The following is a 24,896-nucleotide window of genomic DNA, read 5'->3' as shown; positions in this document are numbered from 1 at the left end:
GGGTACGAGTATCGAGAGGGTCATATACAGATTAAATGAGTCTGTAAGATTTTTTTATAGTTGTACCGGGCTATATTTTGGTTTTTATTATTTCAAGCAGAGTTTCTCGTGTTCGATCTACCACTGTTGTAAAAAAGCACCTTTTTCGTCTCCCTTTCAGTGCCACCAAAAACCCAGACACCGTCCCTTGTGAAATTTTCTTTTACCAAATTTCGTCAATTTCAAAAAAAAATAAAAAAATCCCACTCCTCCTATTTTGTCTGAATTCTTCTCTTAAATATGCATGCACTTCTCTGGAATAATTATACCAATCAACAACAGTTTGACTTGCAATTTCAAGTTCGTGTCTCACGAAACTTTTACTAGCTTTGTATACCCAGAAATATGTTATTAACAGAACTTTTTCCAGCGTTAATTTGTGCTTTTCAAACCAGCTACCAGTCCTGATGGAAATTTTGGTTAGAACATCTCCATATAAATCCGTCGCTTGAATATGACGAATCCTTTAATCCAAATTTCCCGTTGCCACATATTTTGCCGTCCAAATTTATCAAAACTGATAATCCTAGTGAATCAGCTCTCTTGCATCAGCACAAATAAAAAAAAAATCAGTTTTTAGAGGCATTTTCATCGCAAATCAGCTGTTCAGTTTGTTTACATCAACACCAGTGACGTCGTATCATACAAATATTCATGAGAATTACGTATACAAAGCGCACGTGACCCTTTTGCTCAACAACGGATTCCATTTATTTTGGAACAAAAAATGTACGTCTTCTTGCATTATTTTTCATTTCGGATTTAAAAAACTGATTTAAAAAACAGTTTTTTAAACTTCATTTTTAACAAGGAATTCGAATTTGGGGTTATTTTTGTGATTTTTTTTCCGTTTTTGCGATTTTACTGATCGCTAACGCGATCGTATATATATACTAAACCGCCTTCGGCGGCACACATTTTAGCGCCATATTTTGGGGACCGGTATACTAGAAGTATTCCCCAGAACGTGTTTTATTACCCTGAACAACGGCCATTTTACCAATGTCAAGGTTATGAGTAAAGACAAGACTTAGAAATGTTTTCTGTTCTATACCTTTTCTGTGGGATTTCATTAAAAAAAAAAAAGCACAAAGGTTGTTTATGGCTCTATACAATTTATCATGACCCTGAACCAAGGTCATTTGGTTGAAGTAATCCGAGACATAATTCACTATGATCTCCGAGTTTGAAGGATGTGTTTGTTGCACATCAACATAAAGTTAGTCTTAAGTTTGTAGTTTGATATTCAGTTGACAGTTGAGTCACGTGGTGTCTGTATGACTTATTCTTACATTACAGACGGCTCTCTGTCACGTGTGTACGTCTGGAATACTTCCTATTGTGCAGCTACTGTCTGAAATCCCAGAAGTGGATGTAAATCTAGGCGACAAGGAAGGAAATACGCCTCTCATCTTTGCTGCTCAAGCAGGTATTCCAAGGGGAACTGATGTATTAATGCTGATTTCAGCAGGTATTCCAAGGGGAACTGATGTACTAATGCTGATCTCAGCAGGTATTCCAAGGGGAACTGATGTATTAATGTCACTGCAGGGTTGATTCGCGCAGATTGTTTGCTTACAACCACGTGGCATTATATTGCAAATTCATTTGTCGATCACCTCACATTACAAAATCTTCAATCAATACATGTACTGTGAGTTTCTACTGAGTCTAAAAACTTAGTTTCTTATTTGCGGTCGACCATTTTGTATGGCAAGCCCTTTCACTATTTATTCGTAAAATAAGATATCTCTTCAAAATAAAAGAGATATTTCTTTACACTAGAGAGATATTTCTATTGGTTGTTGAGATATCTCTGTAAGTTATCTCTGTTGAGATATCTTTTTACGCTAGGGAGATATCTTTTTAACCAAAAGAGATATCCCTTTAACTAAAGAAAGATATCTTTTTAAACAAGATATATCTCTTTACGCTTGGGAGATATCTCTTTCTCTTTGAGAGATATCTCTTAAAGCTAGAGAGATATCTCTCAAAGAGAAAGAGATATCTCTCAAAGAGAAAGAGATATCTCTCTATTAATGTAAAAAGAGGTTATAGTAGAGATATCTCTTTAAATTTTCAAAAAGAGATATCTCTTTAACTTAAAGAGATATCTCTTTAGATCATCATAATGACTTCTCCCTGTTGCATTGCCATTGATATGATGTAACTCTATTTTTTAACCAATCAAAATACTTCTAGTGTACAAATGGTGGAAAAGGTTGAAGAGGTGGTTGTGGTAACATTATCAAGTTGCTTACATATATTTTATCACTTTATTGTCTTTGTTTTTTGTTACCTGTATACACTTCACATGCGGTATAAAACGCAAAATCTTCGTCCGGGATTGCAGCCATAATGGTAAGATTTGCTTTGGCGGGCTTCCGGTTTAGGGGGAATTTCTTAAGTATTCAAACTAGTAAAAAATATTGGAAAGCAACGTCATCTCTTTCTCTTTGAGAGATATCTCTTTTTCAACGATTAAAGAGATATCTCTTATATTTGAGAGATATCTCTCTAGGAATTCTTAGAGTGAAGATTGATTGATTGAATATTGTATAACCTCCCTCAAGAATCTTTCACTCATATGTAGACGTCACCATTGCCGGTGTGAAGAAGATTTATCTCAAAGTAAAAGAGATATCTCTCAGAGTAAAGGAGGTATATCTTTAAGTGAAAGAGATATCTCTCAAAGCGAAAGAGATATCTTTCTAATTGAAAGAGATATTTTCTTAAAGCATAAGAGATATCTCTTTAAGTGAAAGAGATATTTCTCAAAGTGAAAGAGATATCTCTCTAAGTGTAAGAGATATCTCTAAAAGTAAAAGAGAATTATCTCTAAGTGAAAGAGATATCTCTTTTTTTAGAGAGATATCTCTTAAAATTAAGAGATATCTTTCATTTTAAAGAAATATATCTTTAAAATAAGAGATGTCTCTTTGATTTAAAGAGATATCTTATTTTTCGAATAAATAGTAAAAGGGCTTGCCATAATTTTGACATGCGAACTCGTGGGTATTTGGAAAATGATTTACGCCCACCACTGTAAGTTCGTGATCACATTCAAAGTGAGAGTAATTCGTTTCATCTGTCATAAGAAAATACACTGCGGAAAGATTTTTCGATACTTTAGAATGTAATGAAAATCCTGAAAGAATTGAGGCATTTTTTTTCCGGACCGGTCGAAAATAGGAATAGATTTTAAATCTTGTGAAAGTTTAATTTTCAACTGATAGATTTCGTGATTTGAAAACTAATTGATGACATCAATTAAACAAGGAGGAGATCCGCATGTATCGGAATATATGCTATATGAAAATCCCACTATTTCTTCTATGTTTGGGCGATTCTGTACTATTTTATTTGTTTCTATCAGGAGCAATGTTTTGAGAACCCTCCCCTTTTGTCAATTAAAGTACAATGACTATGAAACCATTGTAGGCTACCGAGAGATTGTACGAGTTCTCCTGCATGAATTCAGGAAAATCAGGGTGGATCACAAAAACAAGGCGGGTTTCACGGCATTAATGAAAGCTGCGCTGCAGGGCAGGACATCTTGTGCTAAACTTCTCCTTTATGCAGGTAACGATGGATGTGTGATTTATAAGACGTTAGTTCACTTAGGTTGGTCGTTTGGAAAAACAATGTGACATCACCAGTTATAGACTGATTACCACATTTTGATCTTTGCTAGATGCGGACTCTTATCATGTCAACGCGACACGGGATTTCCATTTATTCATATATTTTTTTCTTTTTTGAGTTATCATTTGTTAGACTCAGCACCTTTCACTTCTAGTGCCGAGTGCTTGGCGAAGTTTTCAACGTCTCATGTCTGGCGCGGTCAGGGTTCGAACTAACAATTATCCAATCAAATGTGACGTTGACGATTTTGATTACAACTCAAACTGACACCTTCAGATAGACGTTGTCAAAACATTATATTAGGATATAATTTCATGGATATTTTATTTTTGACACATTGGAATTTTAATTTCACCGTGGACGACATTTTGTAACAACCCATGTACCTATAATGTGCAAAATGCCATTTTTAAAGGAAGAAAGATCTCCCTTCTTATGAATTTAGAAAAGTTCATGTCAGCTTTATATTTCCTTTCTATACTTAATGCATTTTAATGTGAAAGCGGCTAAGGGAGATAAAACTTTCCGACAATTAGCAAAATGATGTACATATAATTATGTATCAGCTTCCAAATGGAGTATAGTACCCGTGTTCCTTAGATTTGTTCATATTTCCTTGATAATTAAAGGAAACTTTGCACGTATCGTTTTATGGTCAAAGGAGTACGTATCAAGAATTTAAAATAGCTGAATTTTTTCCCTTCATTTTCTGTAGGAGCAAATCCTAAACTACGTGACAATGGGAGACAACTTTGTGCAGAGGAATGGGCTCGGTTTACTGGTAGACATGAATGCGCTGACGAAATAGCAAAGTTTACCAAAACAAAGCGATTCCTATTTAACAGATCCAGCAAGAAAGTGTATGTCAGGTCTAGTAGTGTTCCGGATTTAACGGCTGCGGGGGACAAAGCCAAAGAGTACACGGGTCCGACTCGACAGAAGTCCAGGTCTTTCCGGAAGAAAATCAAGAGAATGATTCATGGCTCTTCAAATACAAACACAAATTATAGCAATCATTTGACACAGGAGAGCAATCCATTTGCTATTGTTGCAAGATGTGTATCAACGCCAGCTCTCTCCGGTGCGCTTCCAGACGGGGATTTAATTGTGAAGAGACACAGAAGTATCGACAACATCCCAAAAGTGGAAGTGACGTCACCAGTATCTACTAAAGAAACATGACTGGTTCTCATTTCATACACATTTGTAATCATATTGAATACTCTGAGTATTTTTTTCACATTCAGTTGCTCTACTTGCATTCGCGGATTACTTATTAAAAAAATTCAAATATTTCTAAGCTTTCTTCAGCGCATAGCTGAATGTTAAAGATTATAATGAAAAGGATAATTTCATAGATATGGCTCGATGCATGTGGAAGGGAGTCGGGGGTATAGACAATCAGTATTTATTATTTGTAAATTGCACAGTCCCTTTTATTTTTTAAATCGAACATACACACATACATCAAATAGCAGAGACTCTAAAAACGGTTTTGACTCAGACTATTTATTTAGTCTTTTTAAGTGACCTACTCTCAGGTGACCTACTGCAATTGATCAGCGTCCTTCGTCGTGCGTTAACGATTGAACATTTTAACTTCTTTTCAATTAACTTTCTTTTTTCAAATTTCGTATGAAGCATCTTTGGGACAAGCGGAATATAGATTGTAAATTTCAGGACACTTGGTTTTAGGAGCGGGGCAAATTTGACCAATCTGTAAGAAAAACTAAATGTATAGTCATGTAGAGCAGGAAGGCGTCTACCAAAAAAAAAAAAAAAAAAGGCGATGTCAAACTTGCTATACAGCTGTATAGTGTTTATGTGTAAAATATTTAAATGACATCTTCTTTAGTACTATTTATAATAAATGAAACTATATGGGTATTTTGAATGAGCAGGTAGTCCTTTACCAAATTTGTAAATTCCATGTTCCCAGAAGTAGAGGTTTTTGGTATCATCAGGGTACGGTCAGTGATTCAATGCGTTAACGATGAAACATTTTTTTAATTTCTTGATAACCACCTTTCCAATTCTTTTCAAATTTGGTATGAAGCATCTTTGGGACAAAGGGTCAGAAAATGTAAATTTCATGAATAACTTGAGGGAAGGGACAAAAACTACCAAAAAGCGACCAATATTCAAAAATCTTCTCCATGTTCTCTGTAACCACACATGTTGAGCAGGAAAGCCTCTACCAAAATTGTAAATTATTTGATCCCCGGGGTAGAGGTTCTGACTGCAGGGTGGTGCCAAACATGGTATATATAGGTATATGTGTAAAACATTTGAATAATATATTCTTTAAGGCTAATGATACTAAATTGCAACTAAATAGATATATAGAAGGAGTAGGTAGTCCTATACCAAAATTGTAAATTTCATGAAAGCTAAAAAAGGGTGTACAAAAATTGTGAACTTCGCAACCCCAAGGTTTTATTTCTAGGTTTCATAGCCCTTGGGACTAGCGATACTTTTAACTAATACTCAGGTGACGGATAAGGCCTGTGGGACTCTTGTATTTACATTGTACATTTTTCATTTTATTCAATATTTTACTCAGAAATACCTAATCAGCCCTCGACTCCTCTTCATGAATGAACATGAAAATGTTTAATGTTAGGGTTTGATAAGACTTCTTTATTATATATACAGCTGTATAATTATGTTTTAAATTGCTAACTTGGTTTTAATGTTGTTTTCTTCTGACCTTTGTGTAGTTCATTTTTATAATGTATACGTTACATACCCTGTAGATATAATGTACTTGGTACAAATACTTAATAAATATAATCCTTTATTCATTTTGGCCATGTGTTCAGTATATTTTCACCATAGATGAGTATTCGCACAAAGGCGGGTCACGGTGATATAGGAATGGACAATAATATCAAAACCCCGATGCACCGCACTGTAGTCCGAGAATGTTGCATTGCAAGACTTTTTTCAATACTGGTTCATTGACTTTCAAACATTTCTCTTTTTCAGTCTATAAAAAGTTTATATACTTCAGTTAATATACTTTATTTATATACTTCGTGATTTTTTACCTGACAAATGCATGAGTTTTTTAAAAACAAAATTTTACCATTTATGGTTGAAATTTGATCTTTGGTCATTAGGCCTATAAATATTTTTTCTTTTAATTGAAAATGAAATGTTCTAAAATAGGTAGACTTTCTTGTTTTTATTCTCCCATCTTCAGACGGGACAAGTGGTACAACATTGTTCGGGGTTTTCTGTTTCTTTTTTTCCATTTCCTGTGTGGCTTGTTTGTGGGTCACGTTAGATCATATTGCAAATTTGATCCATTTCGATCTCTCTTTCAACTAGGAGTTCTGCCCCTTTATCGAAAATTTAATATTATATGAAGGTACGTAATTTGTCCATGCAACTCCTCCCACAGTTTTCAAGAGAAGATCTTATTTTACAGTGTTTGTATGGGTATTGAACACATGCATGTGGCAAGAATTTTTTTTTTTTTTTTTTTTTTTTTTTTTTGGTGGCAAGAATTTTGATTTTTTTCAATTTTTGAGAAAATAACAGATTGTAGAAATTAGTCTGTTCTGAGAAACATTACATAGAGAGTATATGATTTGTCTGTCTAACCCCTTCTACAGTTTTCATGTGATGGCGTCGACCTTCTTATTTTTCAGAGTGTTTGTATGGTTATTTAAGATGTGTAAGCCTATGTGGTAAACATTTTAATTTCCTTCAATTTTTGAGAAAATTATAGGTCTTTGAATTTAATCAGTTTTGATGAAATATTACAAAGTGCGTACGTGGTTTGTCCATGGCCATTGGACTCCTCACATTTTTCAAGCTAAGGCCTTTGAAGATTGAGTACTGCAAGGATTTTGATTTGATTTCTTATTTTCTTTGATGTTTGAAAAAAAAAACACAGGCTGTTGAACTTCGTCAGTTTTGATGTAGTAATATTCTACATACAGAGCTCTTGGTCTGTCTAATTTATTTCCTGGCTTAAGAAACCACCCTACATATACTTGTAATATGGACTATTACATGTCTGTACCGTTTCCGCTTGAATTTTGTCATTGTAAATGCTGCAAATTGATATCATATTGCAGTATGAAAATTGTTGGCAAAACCCAGTCCTAATCATACATGCGTACACATGTACAAAGTGTGATGAAAAATTTATGTCTTTAGTAGAATTTCAAAAAGAGGCCCATTTGCCACATCGCTCACCTAAAAAAAATCGCATTTTCCCGAGTAAATATTAAATCTCAATTGTTGTCCTCCAAGAATCATAGTGGTTGGTTGTACCGGTATCTTGGTTATCTTGGTTATCGTCCCTCTTGAGAATATTTCACTCATATGGCTGGTACCAGAAGCAATGGTGTGCAATCTTGAATCTACACTACAATATTTGCATTTCAATTTTACACCATATGATTTTCAAAATTTATGAATTCTTATAAACTTCGAAACTCTCTTTTTGGCCCTGTCCAAACTACATGGTTCATGGTGTAGACATTCCTTTTATACTAAATAAAGATGCTTGCCCATTAATTTGACATATTGTACCCTTGCATATCATGCACTTAGAATCGGGGGGGGGGGGGGGGGGCACTTTTTTGTCAATGGACATTATATGCAAATAAAGATATCATGATTGACTGCCCCTCCCCCTACTGTTTTTGAAAGTAAAATCGAAGCCTACAGAAAAAACCAAAAAAAAAACAATTGAGACAGGACCAATGTCAAAGGTAATGAAGACTCTAACACACACCACCACCCCATCCACTCCACCCCGATTTAGGATTTTAGAGATCGGGCACACAACCCCCCCCCCCTCCCCCCTTCGTTTTGGCTTAAGATCTGCAATCTGCATATCTCGAGAATAAGGAGTTTTTCTTTACTTCATGTATTGAAACTCTCTTGTGGGCCCGTCCTGGCAACCGGGTTCTGATGTGAACAAGCTGGGATAGGAATTGGAAATATTGTGCCTTTGTTCTTTTCAAGAAGATTTAAGGCATACCCATTAAAAATATACTTTGATTGGTAGTTTTGAAAAAAATTAGGTCCAAAATTTGTATGTGCAAAAAGATGATTATTACATTGACAATAGTCTCGGTGATTTATATGGCGCAGTGCTAGGCTGAAGCCACCAGCCACTAACCATCAGTCAATAAGGAAAATCATAAAAGTACGGAGAGTACTCAGACGGAATATGAAAAAATAGAATGATAAGTTTTAAACCAATTATTCAATAAACAAATTGTTAGTTGTGGTTGTCAATAATTTGTTAAACATTTTAGCTCGCGTGAACAGTTTAATTGATACATCTCAAAGCGTATAGAGGTTGATATCTTTTTAATCTTTGAAAAGTCCACGAAACTAGTCTCGAGGCAGAGTAGGGGATGCCTTGGACAATCATTTCCCGCCCTCAGTTTCGGGCTGTAGGGGTACCACCTGGGAACGTCCGAGGGTGGGATCCCTTTTCAAACCTCTATGAATATTGAATTTGGGATGGTCAAATGAAACAAAACTGATCATGAAGATAAAAATGTACACGAACCCATAGACCCTAAAAAGGGGTCAGTTCGGCCTATGAGGACAATTGCGCTCTTCTGAAAGTTCCTAATTTTACATCTCGTATGGTGATAATGAACTGAATTTTTGAAAAGAGTCCACAAAACGAGTATTGAAGCAAGGTAGTTGACCCCTTGGATTATCCTTACCACCCCTCAGTTTGGGGCTGTAGGGGTATCAGCTTGGGTCGTCCCGATAGATAACAATGTACATTACCACAAAAACCTTAGAAAAGGACTAGGTGGGCCTAAGTAGACAATTGCACCCACCTCAAGGTTCCTAATTTTACATTCCATAAGGTCGTAATGGAGGTTAACAAAAACAGCTCCTTAATCTTTGAAGAGTCCACAATTGCAAAGTAGGTGACCCTTTGGACAACCATTTTTTGCCCTCAGTTTTGGGCTGTAGAGGTACCACATGTAACCTTCCGAGAGTGGTATCACTTTTCAGATCTCAATAATTATTAGATATGGGGTGATCGAATGAAATTAAACTTTTTACTAAAATATCTACATTTTTATCTATCTTTTGATCAGCTTTGTTTCGTTTGATCATTTCATTCATATACCCCTACAATCCAAATCTGAGGGCGGGAAATGATAGTCCAAAGCGTCCCCTGTCTTGTCTCGTTATGTGGACTTTTCAAAGATTAAGAAGGTAACAATCTCCATATTTACGCTTTGAGATACATAACTGCGATATGCCAATTAAACTGTCCACTCAGCCAAAATGATTAAATTAAATATAATTAATTTTGATCGATATGTTAATTTTTAATACTCTCAGCACTAGATGATTTTCCTTATTGGCTGCTAGTTTCTACGGACTGACTGGCTGGTTTGGAAAGATACATACGTGTGTCATTGTTTCACATCCATATACTTCATCTCGGTCAACTAAAATTACCAAATACGTACGTAACATCCAGAGAAAAGTCGCAAAAAGTACTTTCGATTTTGCATCATTTAATCAGGAAAGGCTGAGCAACATAATGAATCCATTTTCACGATTTGATGGTCTCTGTGTGCGACACCAGCTACCACCTGTGATGTCGAAATATTGACCGACAGGACAAACTCCTATCACATCATCACTACTCACATCGTTGAAGAAAAATATTTTGCACTATTTAGTAAATAGTATTTACATGTATGTTATATATGTACCCGATACGTATTGGAAATCAGTGCTAGTCTTTGAAAATCATCATCATAGTCTTCACTATTCTACCCGGAGTGACCGGTTACTAATAATTTTAAACTTTATGCAGATGTTTTATTTCAAACTATCCATCCTTACTTATAATGGTAGAAACACACAAGGTAAAATCATTCTATTTTTTTTTAAAGCGCTCTTGACACACAGATATTTAAAAACCCAAAATTCATATGCAACATACATGTATGTATAAAATATAATGATTAACATTTCAGGACAATCACACACTTCGTTATTTTCCTTTTTATGGACTAAGAAAATCATGCTTTGTAGAACATGATGTAAGTTTTCTGTAATTGAATGATTTCCATTCCCTGGCTGTTAATGGTTCTACGCCCGGCGTGTGGATCAGTGGACGTATTGTAAGGGAGAGTACTCGAAATTCGTTCAGTGCAATCAAAAACAAACATATGAGGGAGTACAGAGTACATTACAATGTAAGAAATGTGATTTATTTCCTCTAAATACGTTTAGTGTACTCGATACAGACATGTTACACGTTTCAAACCCTTTAAAACAGTTATACACACAACATAGAGAGAGTGACACGTAATGTGTATATACAGTAGTGATAGAAATAAATATGTGTAAAAATATACAAATGTTAACAATTCATCTGTGTAAAATAGAATAATACTGTTGTCATGGCAATATCACAGTGATGAAATACAAACAAGAAAATAAATGATCCACGTGCTTTAAGTGCACAATCACAAATAAAATACTGAGCATGCAGGTCCAAAACACAGATTGACCCAAGAAAACACCACCTTCTAGAAAGTTCTAAAGAATTTCTAAACAAAAGGCAACAAACAGAAATATCTCTAATAATGATAACAATGCTTTAAAAAGCTCATTTTTACGTTATAAATATACATGCAATTCTCTCAGCAATTACAAGTTCTGTCAGGTTCTTTTCAAACAATGTACAATAAAAGTTGAAAACAGGCACATGTGTATACACATTGAGAATCAGTAACACTGTCTGATACTAACTTATATATCCAAAGTCTGATTAAATATTTAGATCTCTGAACAACTAGTTTAAAATTCACATGACTAACACTCTGAGTTTTATCAGTTTTTCAATCAAAACATTCAATTATTGACAGATATATAAATTTTTTACACCTTGAACAAAAAGCACCACTAATCAATACATAGCAAACAAAAAGCTAACATTTAGTTTTCCTTTGTGTGCAATCAGTGATAAGAAAATGTGGTTTATTAAAGCATTTCTAACATATGTTCTGCTATATTGATTTAAATTGACTACATTTCCCACAAACTTTAAAAGGCAAATTATACTCAATGTCCTTAAAATGACTGAATTTTCTTTTCACCAGCTGTTACCAAAATGCATGTTTTGTTCATAAAACTCCTCCCCAGAGTCACCACTGACTGACGTAATCTGTAGACTGAAATGGAACAAAAACAAATTTTGTATCTTTCAAAGACTGCGTTAATGGAATTCAATACTACATACATACATTAAATTTATATGGCATGAAATGAACATCAGATGTTTTATTTCTGCTCTTTGTGTAAACAAATTGAATTATACTAAAAGACAAGAGATCCATGAGCCTTAATGGTCACCTGACTATCATACAACAAAGAACTTAAATCAGAGGTGCTGCATGTTGATGTACAAAGTTAACACCTAGACAAATATTTCTTACTTTTCTTTTAGTAGCGAACTTACCAAAGATGGCCATGCATGGCTCAAGATCATATAGCAGATTGTTTGGCAACTTTTACACCTCATAATATATTAAATTGAAAATATCTTTTAGGACAAATAGTTTTAAGATAGTTTTTTAAGATAATGACCCTGACTTTGGTTCTTTATCATGACTCATCAACTAACCATAAGCAACCTCTGTGCCAAGTGTGAGCTAGATGTTCAGGAGTAAAAAAATATTCAAAGATGTGAATATGAATTTTCAGTTTATAAAGACTGATCCTGAGACCAGAATTCCTGGCCCAAGGATTATGAATTCCACAACTTTGGAAGAAGCCCCCACACATTGTAATATATTTATTTGTATGCATCCAGTTTATCCACTAGATATATACTCATCAGAAGAAAATATTTCAAGATTAAATGCCTTTGATTTCACTATATGTGACTGCAGTGATGTACCTCTCTGGGCCATGAATCCCTGATCTAGGGGCCATGAATCCCTGATCTAGGGGCCATCAATTTCACAAGTTTGGTAGAGGTCTCCATGCTTATCATATCCATAACTCAAGATTTTGTGCTAATTAATATTCAAGACCAGATGCACAAAAGTTAGATGAATAAAACTTTATTACAGTCAACTTAATTGACATTAAGTTGTACATTTACATATAAAGTGTCAGTTAAATCTAATCAACTGAGAAAGATTTAACAAAAATTCACTATATGATCCATATATATAATTATATAGCTCATATGTTGGTATAATACCGATACTGTCCATTTACTTGTGTATACACATGATTAGCAATTCATATATGTATGTACTTGTTTCCCCAACATGCTGCATCCACATGCAGTTTGCAGTCTATGTAACCTGTAGTTAATGTTGTAAACTTTCTGTTTTGAATTTCCTTCTTTATAAGCTGTCTTACTGTTATGCCCTCTGGGCCCAAAATTAGAATAAGCTTATCTTATCTATAACTCAAACTCAGGAACCAAAACCCCTGACCCAGAAACCATCAATTTAACAATTTTGGTTCAAGCAATTATGCACAATATAACTATGCAGCTAGTTTGTTTGCTAGATGTCTAGGAGTAGAGAGGAAGCTTTTCGTGCATTGAATGCAGTTTCACTTTATGAAGCATAAAACCCCAACCCCTGATCCTGTGGCCATGTAATTTAAAATTTTAGTTGAAGACCACATACTCAATATAATTCACCAAATGTGTTTTTCTAGATGTTCAGGAGTGGAGAAAATTTTTAAATGTATATTTCTTCTAAAGATTCTTATTGAGGAACTTGATCTGAAAAGTTGCATCATGGCCATTGATATTGATCAATTGATCAGTATCCACAAAAACATGCCTGGTGATGTCACTAATTCCAGAGGATGGGGAGGTGAATTCACGAAACAGTGGTGATTGATAAGTCGGATGACGCTCCGTAGAATCAACATGATTATGGAAAAATAATGGATATAATTTATACATGTATAATGAAAATCAAAGACCCACCCCACCATGGAGACTTGAAACCCTGACCCAAAGACCATGAATATTACAATTTGGTACTTTTAGGACAAGTCCTCCATGTTCAATATAACTATGCATTTATTTTTTCCTAAAAGTTCGGTAACAAAGAAATTTTTTTTGGAATATTTTGATGCAGTCTCACTTTATCGTCAATTATACATCCCACTTGAGCTTGGAACTGAATCCCATACCCAGGGTCTATGAATTTCACAGTTTTGGTAAAGGCCCTAATTCATATTCAATATAACATTTGATTTGTTAGAAATTTTTTAAAAAGGATTTTACTATGTATATAGATCTTAACCTCACCCAAATAGGCAGGAACTATGAAATTAATGATTTTCCCCTAATTACACAAAAAGATGCTATACAGCAATTTTGTAGTGTCTGAAGCAAAGTAAAAAATGCTCAATGATGGACGGGCACAGATAGCAATAAGTTACCTGTAAAGGGGTAAAACATACTCACACTAAATCGTTTTGGAAGCTTTGCAGAATATTCCACTAATTGTTGTTGTCTTATCAACTCCCGTCGTTGCCTAGAATTGTTAAAAATCGTTTTGAAATATGAATGCATAAATTCAAATGTATGCAGGAATATTTACAAGCATTTCATGATGGAATATATTATTAATGAAAAGTCTTTAAATGTCTTCCAATAATTAAAGCATATATCTAATTTCTTTATATTAAAGTTTATATATATATATATATATATATATATATATATATATATATATATATGTGTGTGTGTGTGTGTGTGTGTGTGTGTGTGTGTGTGTGTGTGTGTGTGTGTGTGTGTGTGTTAAACTTTAATATAAGTAATATATATATATATATATATAGGTAAAAAGATAACAACAAAAAAAGATACACAAAGACATTTAGTAAAGCTTTAGCGCTTTCATTTCAAATCATCAGTCATGATATTTATATTTATATCAAATGAATTGCATTCAGGTACAGGAACAGAATAAATAAACATCCTTTAGTTAGCAAAACATAATATTTCTATTATAGCTTTCAGCTGGCTCAGGCCAATATCAAAAAGTTTATAATTTTCCCTAGCCTGACCAACTAAAGTGAATTTTTCCAAGTCAAAAAATTCTTTCACACCTTTATCCATAATTTTTATGACATAATTCAGAGTCTATTTGTATCAATAGTTGAATGTAAACTGTAAGAGCTCCAGTAAAAAAAAGAAGATTTTGCCAACTTAATCAAATTTTCAAAATAGAGACAGAACAGAGGAAGCCTAACTTTATACCTACCTGTCAACATTGGCAGCACAATTTGGACTAGTTGTTCCATTAATTCCGGATTTTCGTGAAATTTCCTCCTCATATGTACCACCTCCATTGATTAGCCCATTTAAATTATCACTGTCGGTAAATTTTTCCTGAAACACAACAGAATATGTATCTTTAGATAAAAGACTTAAAACCCTAATCTTGAATTATATTCTCAAGCTGAAGTAAATCAATAAAGTCATTAATATGCATGATCATGCATCACTGTACAAAATGTCTGATGATTCAATTAATCTACTGAACAGCGGATTCAAATGATCTATTTTGCTTGACAAGACATAGGCCAGTAAAATAGGCATTTACTGGGTCAAACACAATTACCAAGTGACCTATTTTTTATAGTACATTTAAATATTAACTGTGTACATTTAAATATCTCTTAAATCAAGCATTTTATTAAATAACATTTTTTAATCTGTCATACAGGATAGTGGTGGGTGTAAAAATATGTATTGTATTCGGTTATTCAGCTTAGAAAGTGTGTACCATCTTTTTTCTTAGGTATAGGCCTAGTCATACAATTTACTACAATACATAAAATTCAATTAATAAATTTTAAGATAGATTGGTGAAAACTTTCATTATGTTTCTGAAATCATATTGATATTTGCCTTTAAATTATACCGAAAATGTTATAAATAATCAAACTAATTTGCATACCTATAATTGAACAGAATGTAGCTAAAATAAAATACAAAATGTACATGTTTCTTCTTCTAATTCATCTAACAATAACATACCAGCAGCTGCTTTTTTCTGAAGGCCAGCAGTTCTGCCCGTCCTGCCTTCCTCCTGGCCTCGTTGTGTTCAGCGATTCCAGAGCTAGCCATGATGGAGAAAGTGTTTGCTGAAAAAGAAAACATTCCCCATTTTGTGCGATTTCTTATTGCAGCGTTTTCTCCATTTAATTAGATAACCATCGATGATCAAAAATTGATAATATTATTTGTTAGATTTCATTCATACCTGGTTTATTTGATGCAACGCTGATAAAATGTCCTAAGGAATGAAAATCGATAAAACGCGATTTATCTGATTGCGTCGCGTTGCCAAGCAGGTGACTATATGTGTTTTTTAATATAGAAGAGTTCCGATATGAGGGCGGTAATAATGTTTGTGCACAGGCACTCGACGTTTTATTAAAAATATCTATAATAATTTTTTTTAAAAACCAACAAAAAAACAACAAAAAAAACAAAAAACAAAACAAAACAAACAAAAAAAACAACCAAAAAAAATTAAAAAAAAAAAAAACAAAAAAAAACAAACCAACAACAAACAACAAAAATAAGATAAAAAAAGATTACCTATTCGTTTACTTATGGGAAGACAGATATCTAAACGTTGGGTGTATGTGGTGCAAGGTGACATACATATGTTACACATTTTCCTATGCCTACACTTTTAAAAGAAAACTGCTCTTATTTCTGTCCCTACGTCTCCCTGTCTGTTACACTCTGTCCCTACGTCTCCCTGTCTGTTACACTCTGTCCCTACGTCTCCCTGTCTGTTACACTCTGTCCCTACGTCTCCCTGTCTGTTACACTATCTCTGTCTCTACGTCTCCCTGTCTGTTACACTATCTCTGTCTCTACGTCTCCCTGTCTGTTACACTCTGTCCCTACGTCTCCCTGTCTGTTACACTATCTCTGTCTCTACGTCTCCCTGTCTGTTACACTATCTCTGTCTCTACGTCTCCCTGTCTGTTACACTATCTCTGTCTCTACGTCTCCCTGTCTGTTACACTATCTCTGTCTCTACGTCTCCCTGTCTGTTACACTATCTCTGTCCCTACGTCTCCCTGTCTGTTACACTATCTCTGTCTCTACGTCTCCCTGTCTGTTACACTCTGTCCCTACGTCTCCCTGTCTGTTACACTATCTCTGTCTCTACGTCTCCCTGTCTGTTACACTATCTCTGTCTCTACGTCTCCCTGTCTGTTACACTATCTTATCTCTACGTCTCCCTGTCTGTTACACTATCTCTGTCTCTACGTCTCCCTGTCTGTTACACTCTGTCCCTACGTCTCCCTGTCTGTTACACTATCTCTGTCCCTACGTCTCCCTGTCTGTTACACTATCTCTGTCTCTACGTCTCCCTGTCTGTTACACTCTGTCCCTACGTCTCCCTGTCTGTTACACTATCTCTGTCTCTACGTCTCCCTGTCTGTTACACTCTGTCTCTACGTCTCCCTGTCTGTTACACTATCTCTGTCTCTACGTCTCCCTGTCTGTTACACTATCTCTGTCCCTACGTCTCCCTGTCTGTTACACTATCTCTGTCCCTACGTCTCCCTGTCTGTTACACTATCTCTGTCCCTACGTCTCCCTGTCTGTTACACTATCTTGAAACTCCTCTTTCTTTTCACAGGGACCTGTCACGAAATATTTGCATTCTTTTATATATGGCCCTATTATCTTATTTTGCATGTAGAGAATGATCATGATAAAAGAATGCAAATATTTCGTGACAGGTCCCAGTGTTTCATTAAATACACTGTAAGCACTACATGTACTTAACAAACCTTTTCTAATTTTATTATTGGTACCATGATGTCCTCTAGATGTTCAACAAGCTTTAAGGTTTCGGAATTTTTATTTTCTACAAAGACCATATTCCAGTAATTAATCATCTTTCGGAATATGATTGGTGGTATTCTTTAAGAATTTCCAAATTGGGGGGGGGGGGGGGGGGTTGGGGGTTGGGGGGGGGGGGGGGGGGGTTGGTGGTATTCTTTAAGAATTTCCAAATTGAGGGGGGGGGGGGTTACGACATATTTTTTCAAAATTCTGAAATATCCATAAGAAATAAGCGAGAATGAGCAGGTGTATTTGTGTATGTTGGAAATGATTCATTTTTAATTCGATGAGTGTTTTTTCATTCATTTGCAAGATTGTGTAGGCGAGTGACAATTATTAGATTTCATAGCTCTAGGGTCTAGCGATATCTTAATATACTCAGGTGACCGATAAGGCTTGTGGACCTCTTGTTAGATGAAAAATTACATGAGGGTACAGATGGATATTTGCTTCAAATACAATGTCTGATGTCTTGTAGTGACATATAACTTTTGCTTCTATCATGTTCTATGTCTGCTTATCCGCCTTGTACATGTACATGTATCTAGACCGTCACGTGGTTGTGCAATGTAGCTTTCAGCAATAGACAAAAGGCTGCATTCTGCGACAAGATATAGTAATTTTGCATATTTAAGCATGTAGACTGCACTCCTGTATCTTATCTATGAATATGGTGACACTATTCTGATTTGATAATTGTATTATTATTATTATTCCAGCTGGGAAGGATATTGAATAATTAATAATTTTATACGTATATGAATAGAATATGAAACATTAAACTATATAGGGTACTGACTAAAACCCGGTCTCGGTCCCGGTCTTCGGTCTCGGTCCCGTGACTAAAACCCGGTCTTCGGTCCCGGTCCCAGATTTTTTTATTCGATAAAAACAGAATACATCAGAATATTTTAGCCCCAATTTCTCGTTAATTTAGATATGACATATCATGCCTGCATTCTGATAGTTGATTGATCATATTATTGTCGTTTTTCGTAAAATAATATGTGAAAACTCCGGGACCGGTGGGACCGAGAAGTAAAAACAGTGCTAAAAGCCGGTCCCGGTCTCGATATTTTTTATTTTTCCTAAATAGCCGCTTGAATCTACTTTTTTATTTAAAAAAAGATAAGAGTGTTATATTCAATGACATTCCTTTGTATGCACATGTATGTTTCTGATTTATTGTATGTTTGTGTTTTATTCAATTTTCCTTCTTATGTCAAATTTGAACTAAACTACGTGATTTTTTATCTCCCAATTGAACGCGTTACATTACATTTTCATAAAAATAATATATATGTTATGTACTTCTCCTGGTGTATTTGTTTGTAATTTACTGTTGGATGTAGTTTTTACAAATTTAATTCTTCTTTTTTCATTTAGGTCAAAGATTTATAAAATTTTCAAATTCATTGTTGGTGTATTCCGAACCGGGTCTCTGTACATGTTATATGTATACGCGGGTTACTGTTCTTTCTCTCTCTCATTTACGAGTGTATCGTGAGAATCGCATTAATTTGTTAAAGTATGATGTTACATTAGTTGTTTTAATCAGGGAAGAAAAGCCTCTATGTAAATATTAGAATAATACAAAGTAGAGTGCACGTGCAAAATATGAGTCCAGAATGTACGATGTATGAAGTACTTTAAAAATTATGTTCATTAGTGAAATGAAAAAAACCAAAACAAATATTGTCCTTAAACAAAATTAATGTGCACTCTTGTCAACAACCCCCTCCCCCGCCCCTTTCCAGAAAGATTCTGAATACAAGAATGATGCTTTTGAAAAGCAAATGTTATATCCCCGTAATCGGATATTCGGGGCGCATTTATATAGTTTTGGGTCCATCCGTCTGTTTGTCAGTAAAAACTTTAACCTTCGGCAAAACTTTTGAATGCATGTTGATAGGGTTTTCATATTTCACATGTGTACTCCTTGTGACAAGACCTTTCTTTACATGCAGTTCTTCACCTTTCATATTTGACCTACTTTTGAAAATCTTTAACCTTAGCCATAACTTTTGAATGGTTAGTAAAAATACACGAGGGTATAAAATGCTTCACTGAGGCAGGCATACTTTTCTTGAAGCGCTAACAGTAGGCATATTTGTATTTTCAAAACTGAAATTTATTTCTTAAATGAATTTACATGTATGTCTTGCATATTTATAAATGTAGATTTCATTGTTTGTAAATTTGTCAGTTTATGTCAAATTTATGCAGTTTGAAATATAAGATATTTTGAAAATAGGAAACAAACAGATTTTGTGCAGCATAATTAATATATGTATGTTTGTACATATACGTATATAACTATTCACAATAAATATACATGTAGTTACCACATAATATTACAGTAAAAACATACCATAGATTATTTGAAGAGCATATAAAGTCAGAGGGTATCTTCTGTATAAGTATACAGAATCTGACATTTTTGGTGAGCATACATGTGCTCTATGTATGACACACTTTTATAGATACTATAAATATATTATTAGGTGGATTTTTTTAAAGCATTGTATCTAAAAGAACCACAACTGAAAAAAGAAAACAAAGTATCAAATAAGAAAGGAAGAAATATTTTATAGTTATTATTCATTGGTTATATACCCATATAAAGAGATCGGGTTCGGAATACAAAACATGAATCTTTGAAAACTGATTTTGACTGGAATAGAAGAAATAAAATAAATGAACAAATACACTAACTGTAAATTACAAACAAATACACCAGGATAAGTACATATATATTATTTTTCTTCTACATCCTTATCTTCTTATGAAAAGGTACTGTAAAGCGATCATTTGGGACAAAATGTCACGTACATGTAGTTGAGTTCGATTCTGACATAAATATAAAGAATATTGGAATAAAAAAAAAACCACACACAATAAATCAGAAATATATGTATACAAAGGGATGCCATTGAGTATCACGTCCTTATCTTTTTTCATGAAAAGGTAGATTAAAGCGGCTATTGAGGAAAAATGTCGAGACCGGGACCGGCTTTTAGCATTGTTTTTATTTCTCGGTCCCACCGGTCCCGGAGTTTTCACATATTATTTTACGAAAGAAGACAATGATATGATCAATTTATTATCAGAATGCAGGCATGAGATGTCATACCTAGTTATTGAGAAATGGGGCTCAAATATCCTGATATATTCTGTTTTTATCGAATAAAAGTATCTGGGACCGGGACCGAAGACCGGGTTTTAGTCACGGGACCGAGACCGAAGACCGGGACCGAGACCGGGTTTTAGTCAGTACCACTATATAGACACGGACAGATATGCAGGTGCATGTAATGGGCGCTTTATGTACCACAGACGCTACTCTTGTTATTGTGGTCATCGATGATATCTTGCCTTTCAAAAATATGTATTTTTCCAATAATTAGGTGTATTCAGGAATGCTATGATAAGAACAAACAGATTATCCAGACATGACAGGAGTGAAACTATTTCATTTTTACTTTTTTAAGAGCTCATGTGAGGTATGTGGTCAGTTGACCTTTTTTGTATTTATACATGTGATTACTTTGAAGCACAAGTAAGCTATTGGTGTTTGTTAATAAACTTTTAAAATTAATATCTTATAAAGAAGTATTATCATAACTGTGAATTGAAATTGAATAACTTATGATAAATTTTATGAATGACGAAACCCTCCCGTGGGAGAAATAAATATCTGTTGCTTCTGCATACATTTGAAGGAAAATGTACCAACAAGCCAGAAGTAGAATAAAAATAGTTGAGTTGATCAAAAGGTTTTGCTTGAATAGAAAAATCTGTATACATTACACTCTTGCCATAAAATAATGGCTTTTCTACAATGAATGTAATTCTAAGAATTGTTGGTTTTATTTCATTTTTATTCGGCGATTTGTACATTTTCACTGATAGCTCTTTATTATATTTTGGACTTTTAAGTAAATGTCAAATTCCAGTGTAGAATTTACTAGTTACTTCCTGGTCAAATTGCTGATTGCAAGCGGAATCTGAAACCGGTCAGCCATCTAAATCATCAAGATCATTGAAATCTATTCCAAAACTTCAGTTCCATATTCTGCATTGACAAAGTCTGTGCCCGTAGGATTCTGAATATGCAGAGGTCCATTAAGCTTTCGTGGATGATTTCGTTGTCCTCATTCTATGTCCACTCCAGCCCAAACATCTTGCCAAAGAAGATGGGTGAACTTGGCGAACAATAAACGCATTCATGATTGGGCACAGGTCGCGAATCGGGAGTTTAAAAGGTACCCGTAGTTGCAATAGATGCAGTACCTTACTAAAACGCTGTCCAAAATATTTAGAATTAAAAACAAATATATAGATCATACTTGAAAAGAAAGTTAAACTTTGACAACTTCAACATTATCATTTTAAAGTAGTTCATGTAAGATAAAATGCAAATATGCAAACCAAAAGTGATCATTGAAAGAGTGTTACAAGTATGTAAATCAAACTTTATCATTCTAAAGTGTAAGAATGTAAACCCAACATGATCATTCTAAAAGTAGTTATTTAAACCCAACATGATCATTCTAAAGTGTAAGTATGTAAACCCAACATGATCATTCTAAAAGTAGTTATTTAAACCCAACATGATCATTCTAAAGTATTTAAATATTTTGAGCAAACGTGATAATTTTAGATGTATGTATTAATACTGTTTGAAAATTGACATGATTTACATCTGTACCTGTATAGTAACTAATTCGAACCTTATAGGTATATATCTACATACAGATATATATCTACATACGGGTATATATCTGCATACAGATATATATCTACATACAAGTATATATTCACATACAGGTACATGTATATATCTATATACAGGTATATATTAACATACAGGTATATATCTATATACAGGTATATATCTACATACATATATTTATCTACATACAGATATATATCTATATACACGTATATATTCACAGACAGATATATATCTACATACAGGTATATATCTACATACAGGTATATATCTACATACAGGTATATATCTATATACAGGTATATATATTCACATACATGTATATATTCACATACAGGTATATATCTACATACAGGTATATATTAACATACAGGTATATATTTACATACGGGTATATATTTACATACAGATATATATCTACATACAGTGTAATAAATGATAATTTTCAATCTCAGTCACTCTTGTGTTTTTGTTCAGATATTAGATGACAGCAAAAACTAGCTACGATGAGCAGAGAGTTTGGGTAGTAGAAGCTTACAAATAAATACTTGTTAGAAGGGCTAACGTGCATCATGAAGTATGTTGGCGTGAACATAGGCGTCTGGGTCAAGGATATTGCACTATAACCTATATGTAAACAATGGAGGAAATTCGAACCACGCATAAATATTTCTCTCTGAACTATAGTGTCTCTTTATACATTTGTTCATGTTCAAGGAAGCTTAAATACACGTGTCATTATCACAGAACACTAATTTATCCACGTTTTAAAAAAATGTCTTATTCCACTGATTCGTGAAGCGTCGCATTTCATACCCTCATGTATTCAAAAATGAAAATTATTTAGTAAATAGCACGTATTAAGTGTCTTTATCTTGAAACCAAACTTGAGAAGATTGAATATTTATCCAAGGAATATTTAAGTTGTGTGCATTATGGCGATATACAAACGAACTACAGAGTATATGGATACAGGTTGAAAGTTTATCAAGAAATACATGTATATTACATCTAAAAAAAAAAAACCATACAGATTTTTATCCACAGGTTTATTGACAACACAACGTACATAATATTCATTTAAACTAGGAGATATGAGACTGTTAACAGAAAATGACGTACAGTGGTCTAATTAAAACAAGAGGTACTATGAGCAATGCTCACTAAGAATACCCCCCGCTTACCCCAATCTCCCAAAGGGTGTTGGTAATAGGTATAAACTACCTCTTTTCTGAGTGTAAAAAACAAATGGCATGACAAACCGAACCATATTGCTACTTCGATGTCCAGTGCGCGTGACCTTTGACCTTTTGACCCCAAAATGATAGGGAACATCTTCATCCCATGGGTAGTCCATATGTATGATATGGTGACTGTAGGTGGAAAGGATAACGCTTTAGAGCCCGGAAACCATATTGCTTCTTCGATGTCCAGTGTGCTTGAACTTTGACCTTTTGACCCCAAAATCGATAGGGAACATCTTCATCCTATGGGTAGTCCATATGTATGATATGGTGACTGTAGGTGGAAAGGATAACGCTTTAGAGCCCGGAAACCATATTGCTACTTCGATGTCCAGTGCGCGTGACCTTTGACCTTTTGACTCCAAAATCGATAGGGAACATCTTCATCCCATGGGTAGTCCATATATATGATATGGTGACGGTAGGTGAAAAGGATAATGCTTTAGAGCCCGGAAACCATTGCGTCTACAGACGGACGGACGGACAGACGGACGGACAACCCGATTCCAGTATCCCCTCCCCACAACTTGTTGCGGGGGTATGATTAGGCCCCACGTTTTATTATTTGTTATGCTGTAATCATAACTAATTTTAATTAGACTGGTACAGTATGAAAAGACCACTACCCATAATGTATGTATCAATCATGATTATAAATACGCAACTTCCGAGATATCAGCTCTTCTGTGATGGAGGTACGTTCATTGTTCTGTTGAACGCTTGGGTGGGTACAAGATGTATACATATACTATAGACTAGCTATGTAAATACGGATAAAAGTAATGAGTGATATTTTAGTCAAAGAAAAATGGTGATTATCGATTTTTGTTTGAGCAAATACTAATAAAGTTACTAATATTGTGTCCCTGCAGTTTGGGTGGTTACATGGCATTTGTACCCACCGCGTGTGAACGATAGTATGTTTTGCGTCTCATCGTACATAAGAGTTCCACAAAGGGAAAGAACTATTGGGCAACTCCGAAATTGCGTATTGATAGATTTGTGCAAAACAGTGACTTCTATCAAATTCTTAATAGGTAAATTAATGTATATTATACTAGGTCTACAGTACAGCTATTTTACTTTAGCCGTGGTTTATTATATGGCCCTTGAAGATAACATTCTACAAAACTGCAGTGGTTTATCACCTAAAAGGGCTAATAATGTTATTTCATTGCATACTAATTGTGTAGAAAACATTAGAAAGTAACGTAATATAACTGACTGAAATAGTGTAAATAAATATTGTCTACGTTTATACATGTATTTGTTGTTTCTATTGCTGAAAAAATGTGAATGAATATTTTCTGCATTATCCTTTAGTTACAGAGTGTACATAAATAAAAAAAGC

General features: G+C 34.4%; 2 protein-coding genes across 5 annotated transcripts in view; one reads left to right on the top strand and one right to left on the bottom strand.

The window, feature by feature from the left end:
* The window catches only part of LOC130051701 (ankyrin repeat domain-containing protein 33B-like), a 37,647-nt gene extending 31,154 nt beyond the window's left edge, over window positions 1-6,493 (top strand). For all 3 annotated transcript variants that reach the window (XM_056154194.1, XM_056154193.1, XM_056154195.1), the window contains 3 exons: window positions 1,339-1,468; window positions 3,481-3,621; window positions 4,400-6,493. In XM_056154194.1, coding sequence (XP_056010169.1) covers window positions 1,339-1,468; window positions 3,481-3,621; window positions 4,400-4,866 — 738 coding nt within the window. In that variant the 3' untranslated portion in view covers window positions 4,867-6,493. The remainder of the gene's footprint in view (window positions 1-1,338; window positions 1,469-3,480; window positions 3,622-4,399) is intronic.
* A 4,379-nt stretch (window positions 6,494-10,872) lies between these two features.
* LOC130051700 (uncharacterized) lies at window positions 10,873-16,136 on the bottom strand. 2 transcript variants are annotated; one of them, XM_056154192.1, is made up of 5 exons: window positions 15,954-16,118; window positions 15,728-15,834; window positions 14,949-15,076; window positions 14,147-14,216; window positions 10,873-11,876 (listed from the first exon to the last, which is right to left on the bottom strand). In XM_056154192.1, exons 2-5 carry the CDS (start codon window positions 15,815-15,817, stop codon window positions 11,850-11,852), a joined length of 315 nt encoding a protein of 104 aa, XP_056010167.1. In that variant the 5' UTR covers window positions 15,818-15,834; window positions 15,954-16,118; the 3' UTR covers window positions 10,873-11,849. The 2 variants fall into 2 exon arrangements, with proteins under 2 accessions (XP_056010167.1, XP_056010166.1); XM_056154191.1 differs by lacking the exon at window positions 10,873-11,876 and having other exon boundaries at window positions 13,418-14,216; window positions 15,954-16,136.
* Between the last annotated feature and the right edge of the window lie 8,760 nt (window positions 16,137-24,896).

This window comes from Ostrea edulis, chromosome 2 (assembly GCF_947568905.1).
Source record: "Ostrea edulis chromosome 2, xbOstEdul1.1, whole genome shotgun sequence".
Classification (NCBI taxonomy): domain Eukaryota; kingdom Metazoa; phylum Mollusca; class Bivalvia; order Ostreida; family Ostreidae; genus Ostrea; species Ostrea edulis.
Note: the sequence above shows the minus strand (reverse complement) of the source record. Positions and strands in the feature narration are given on the sequence as shown.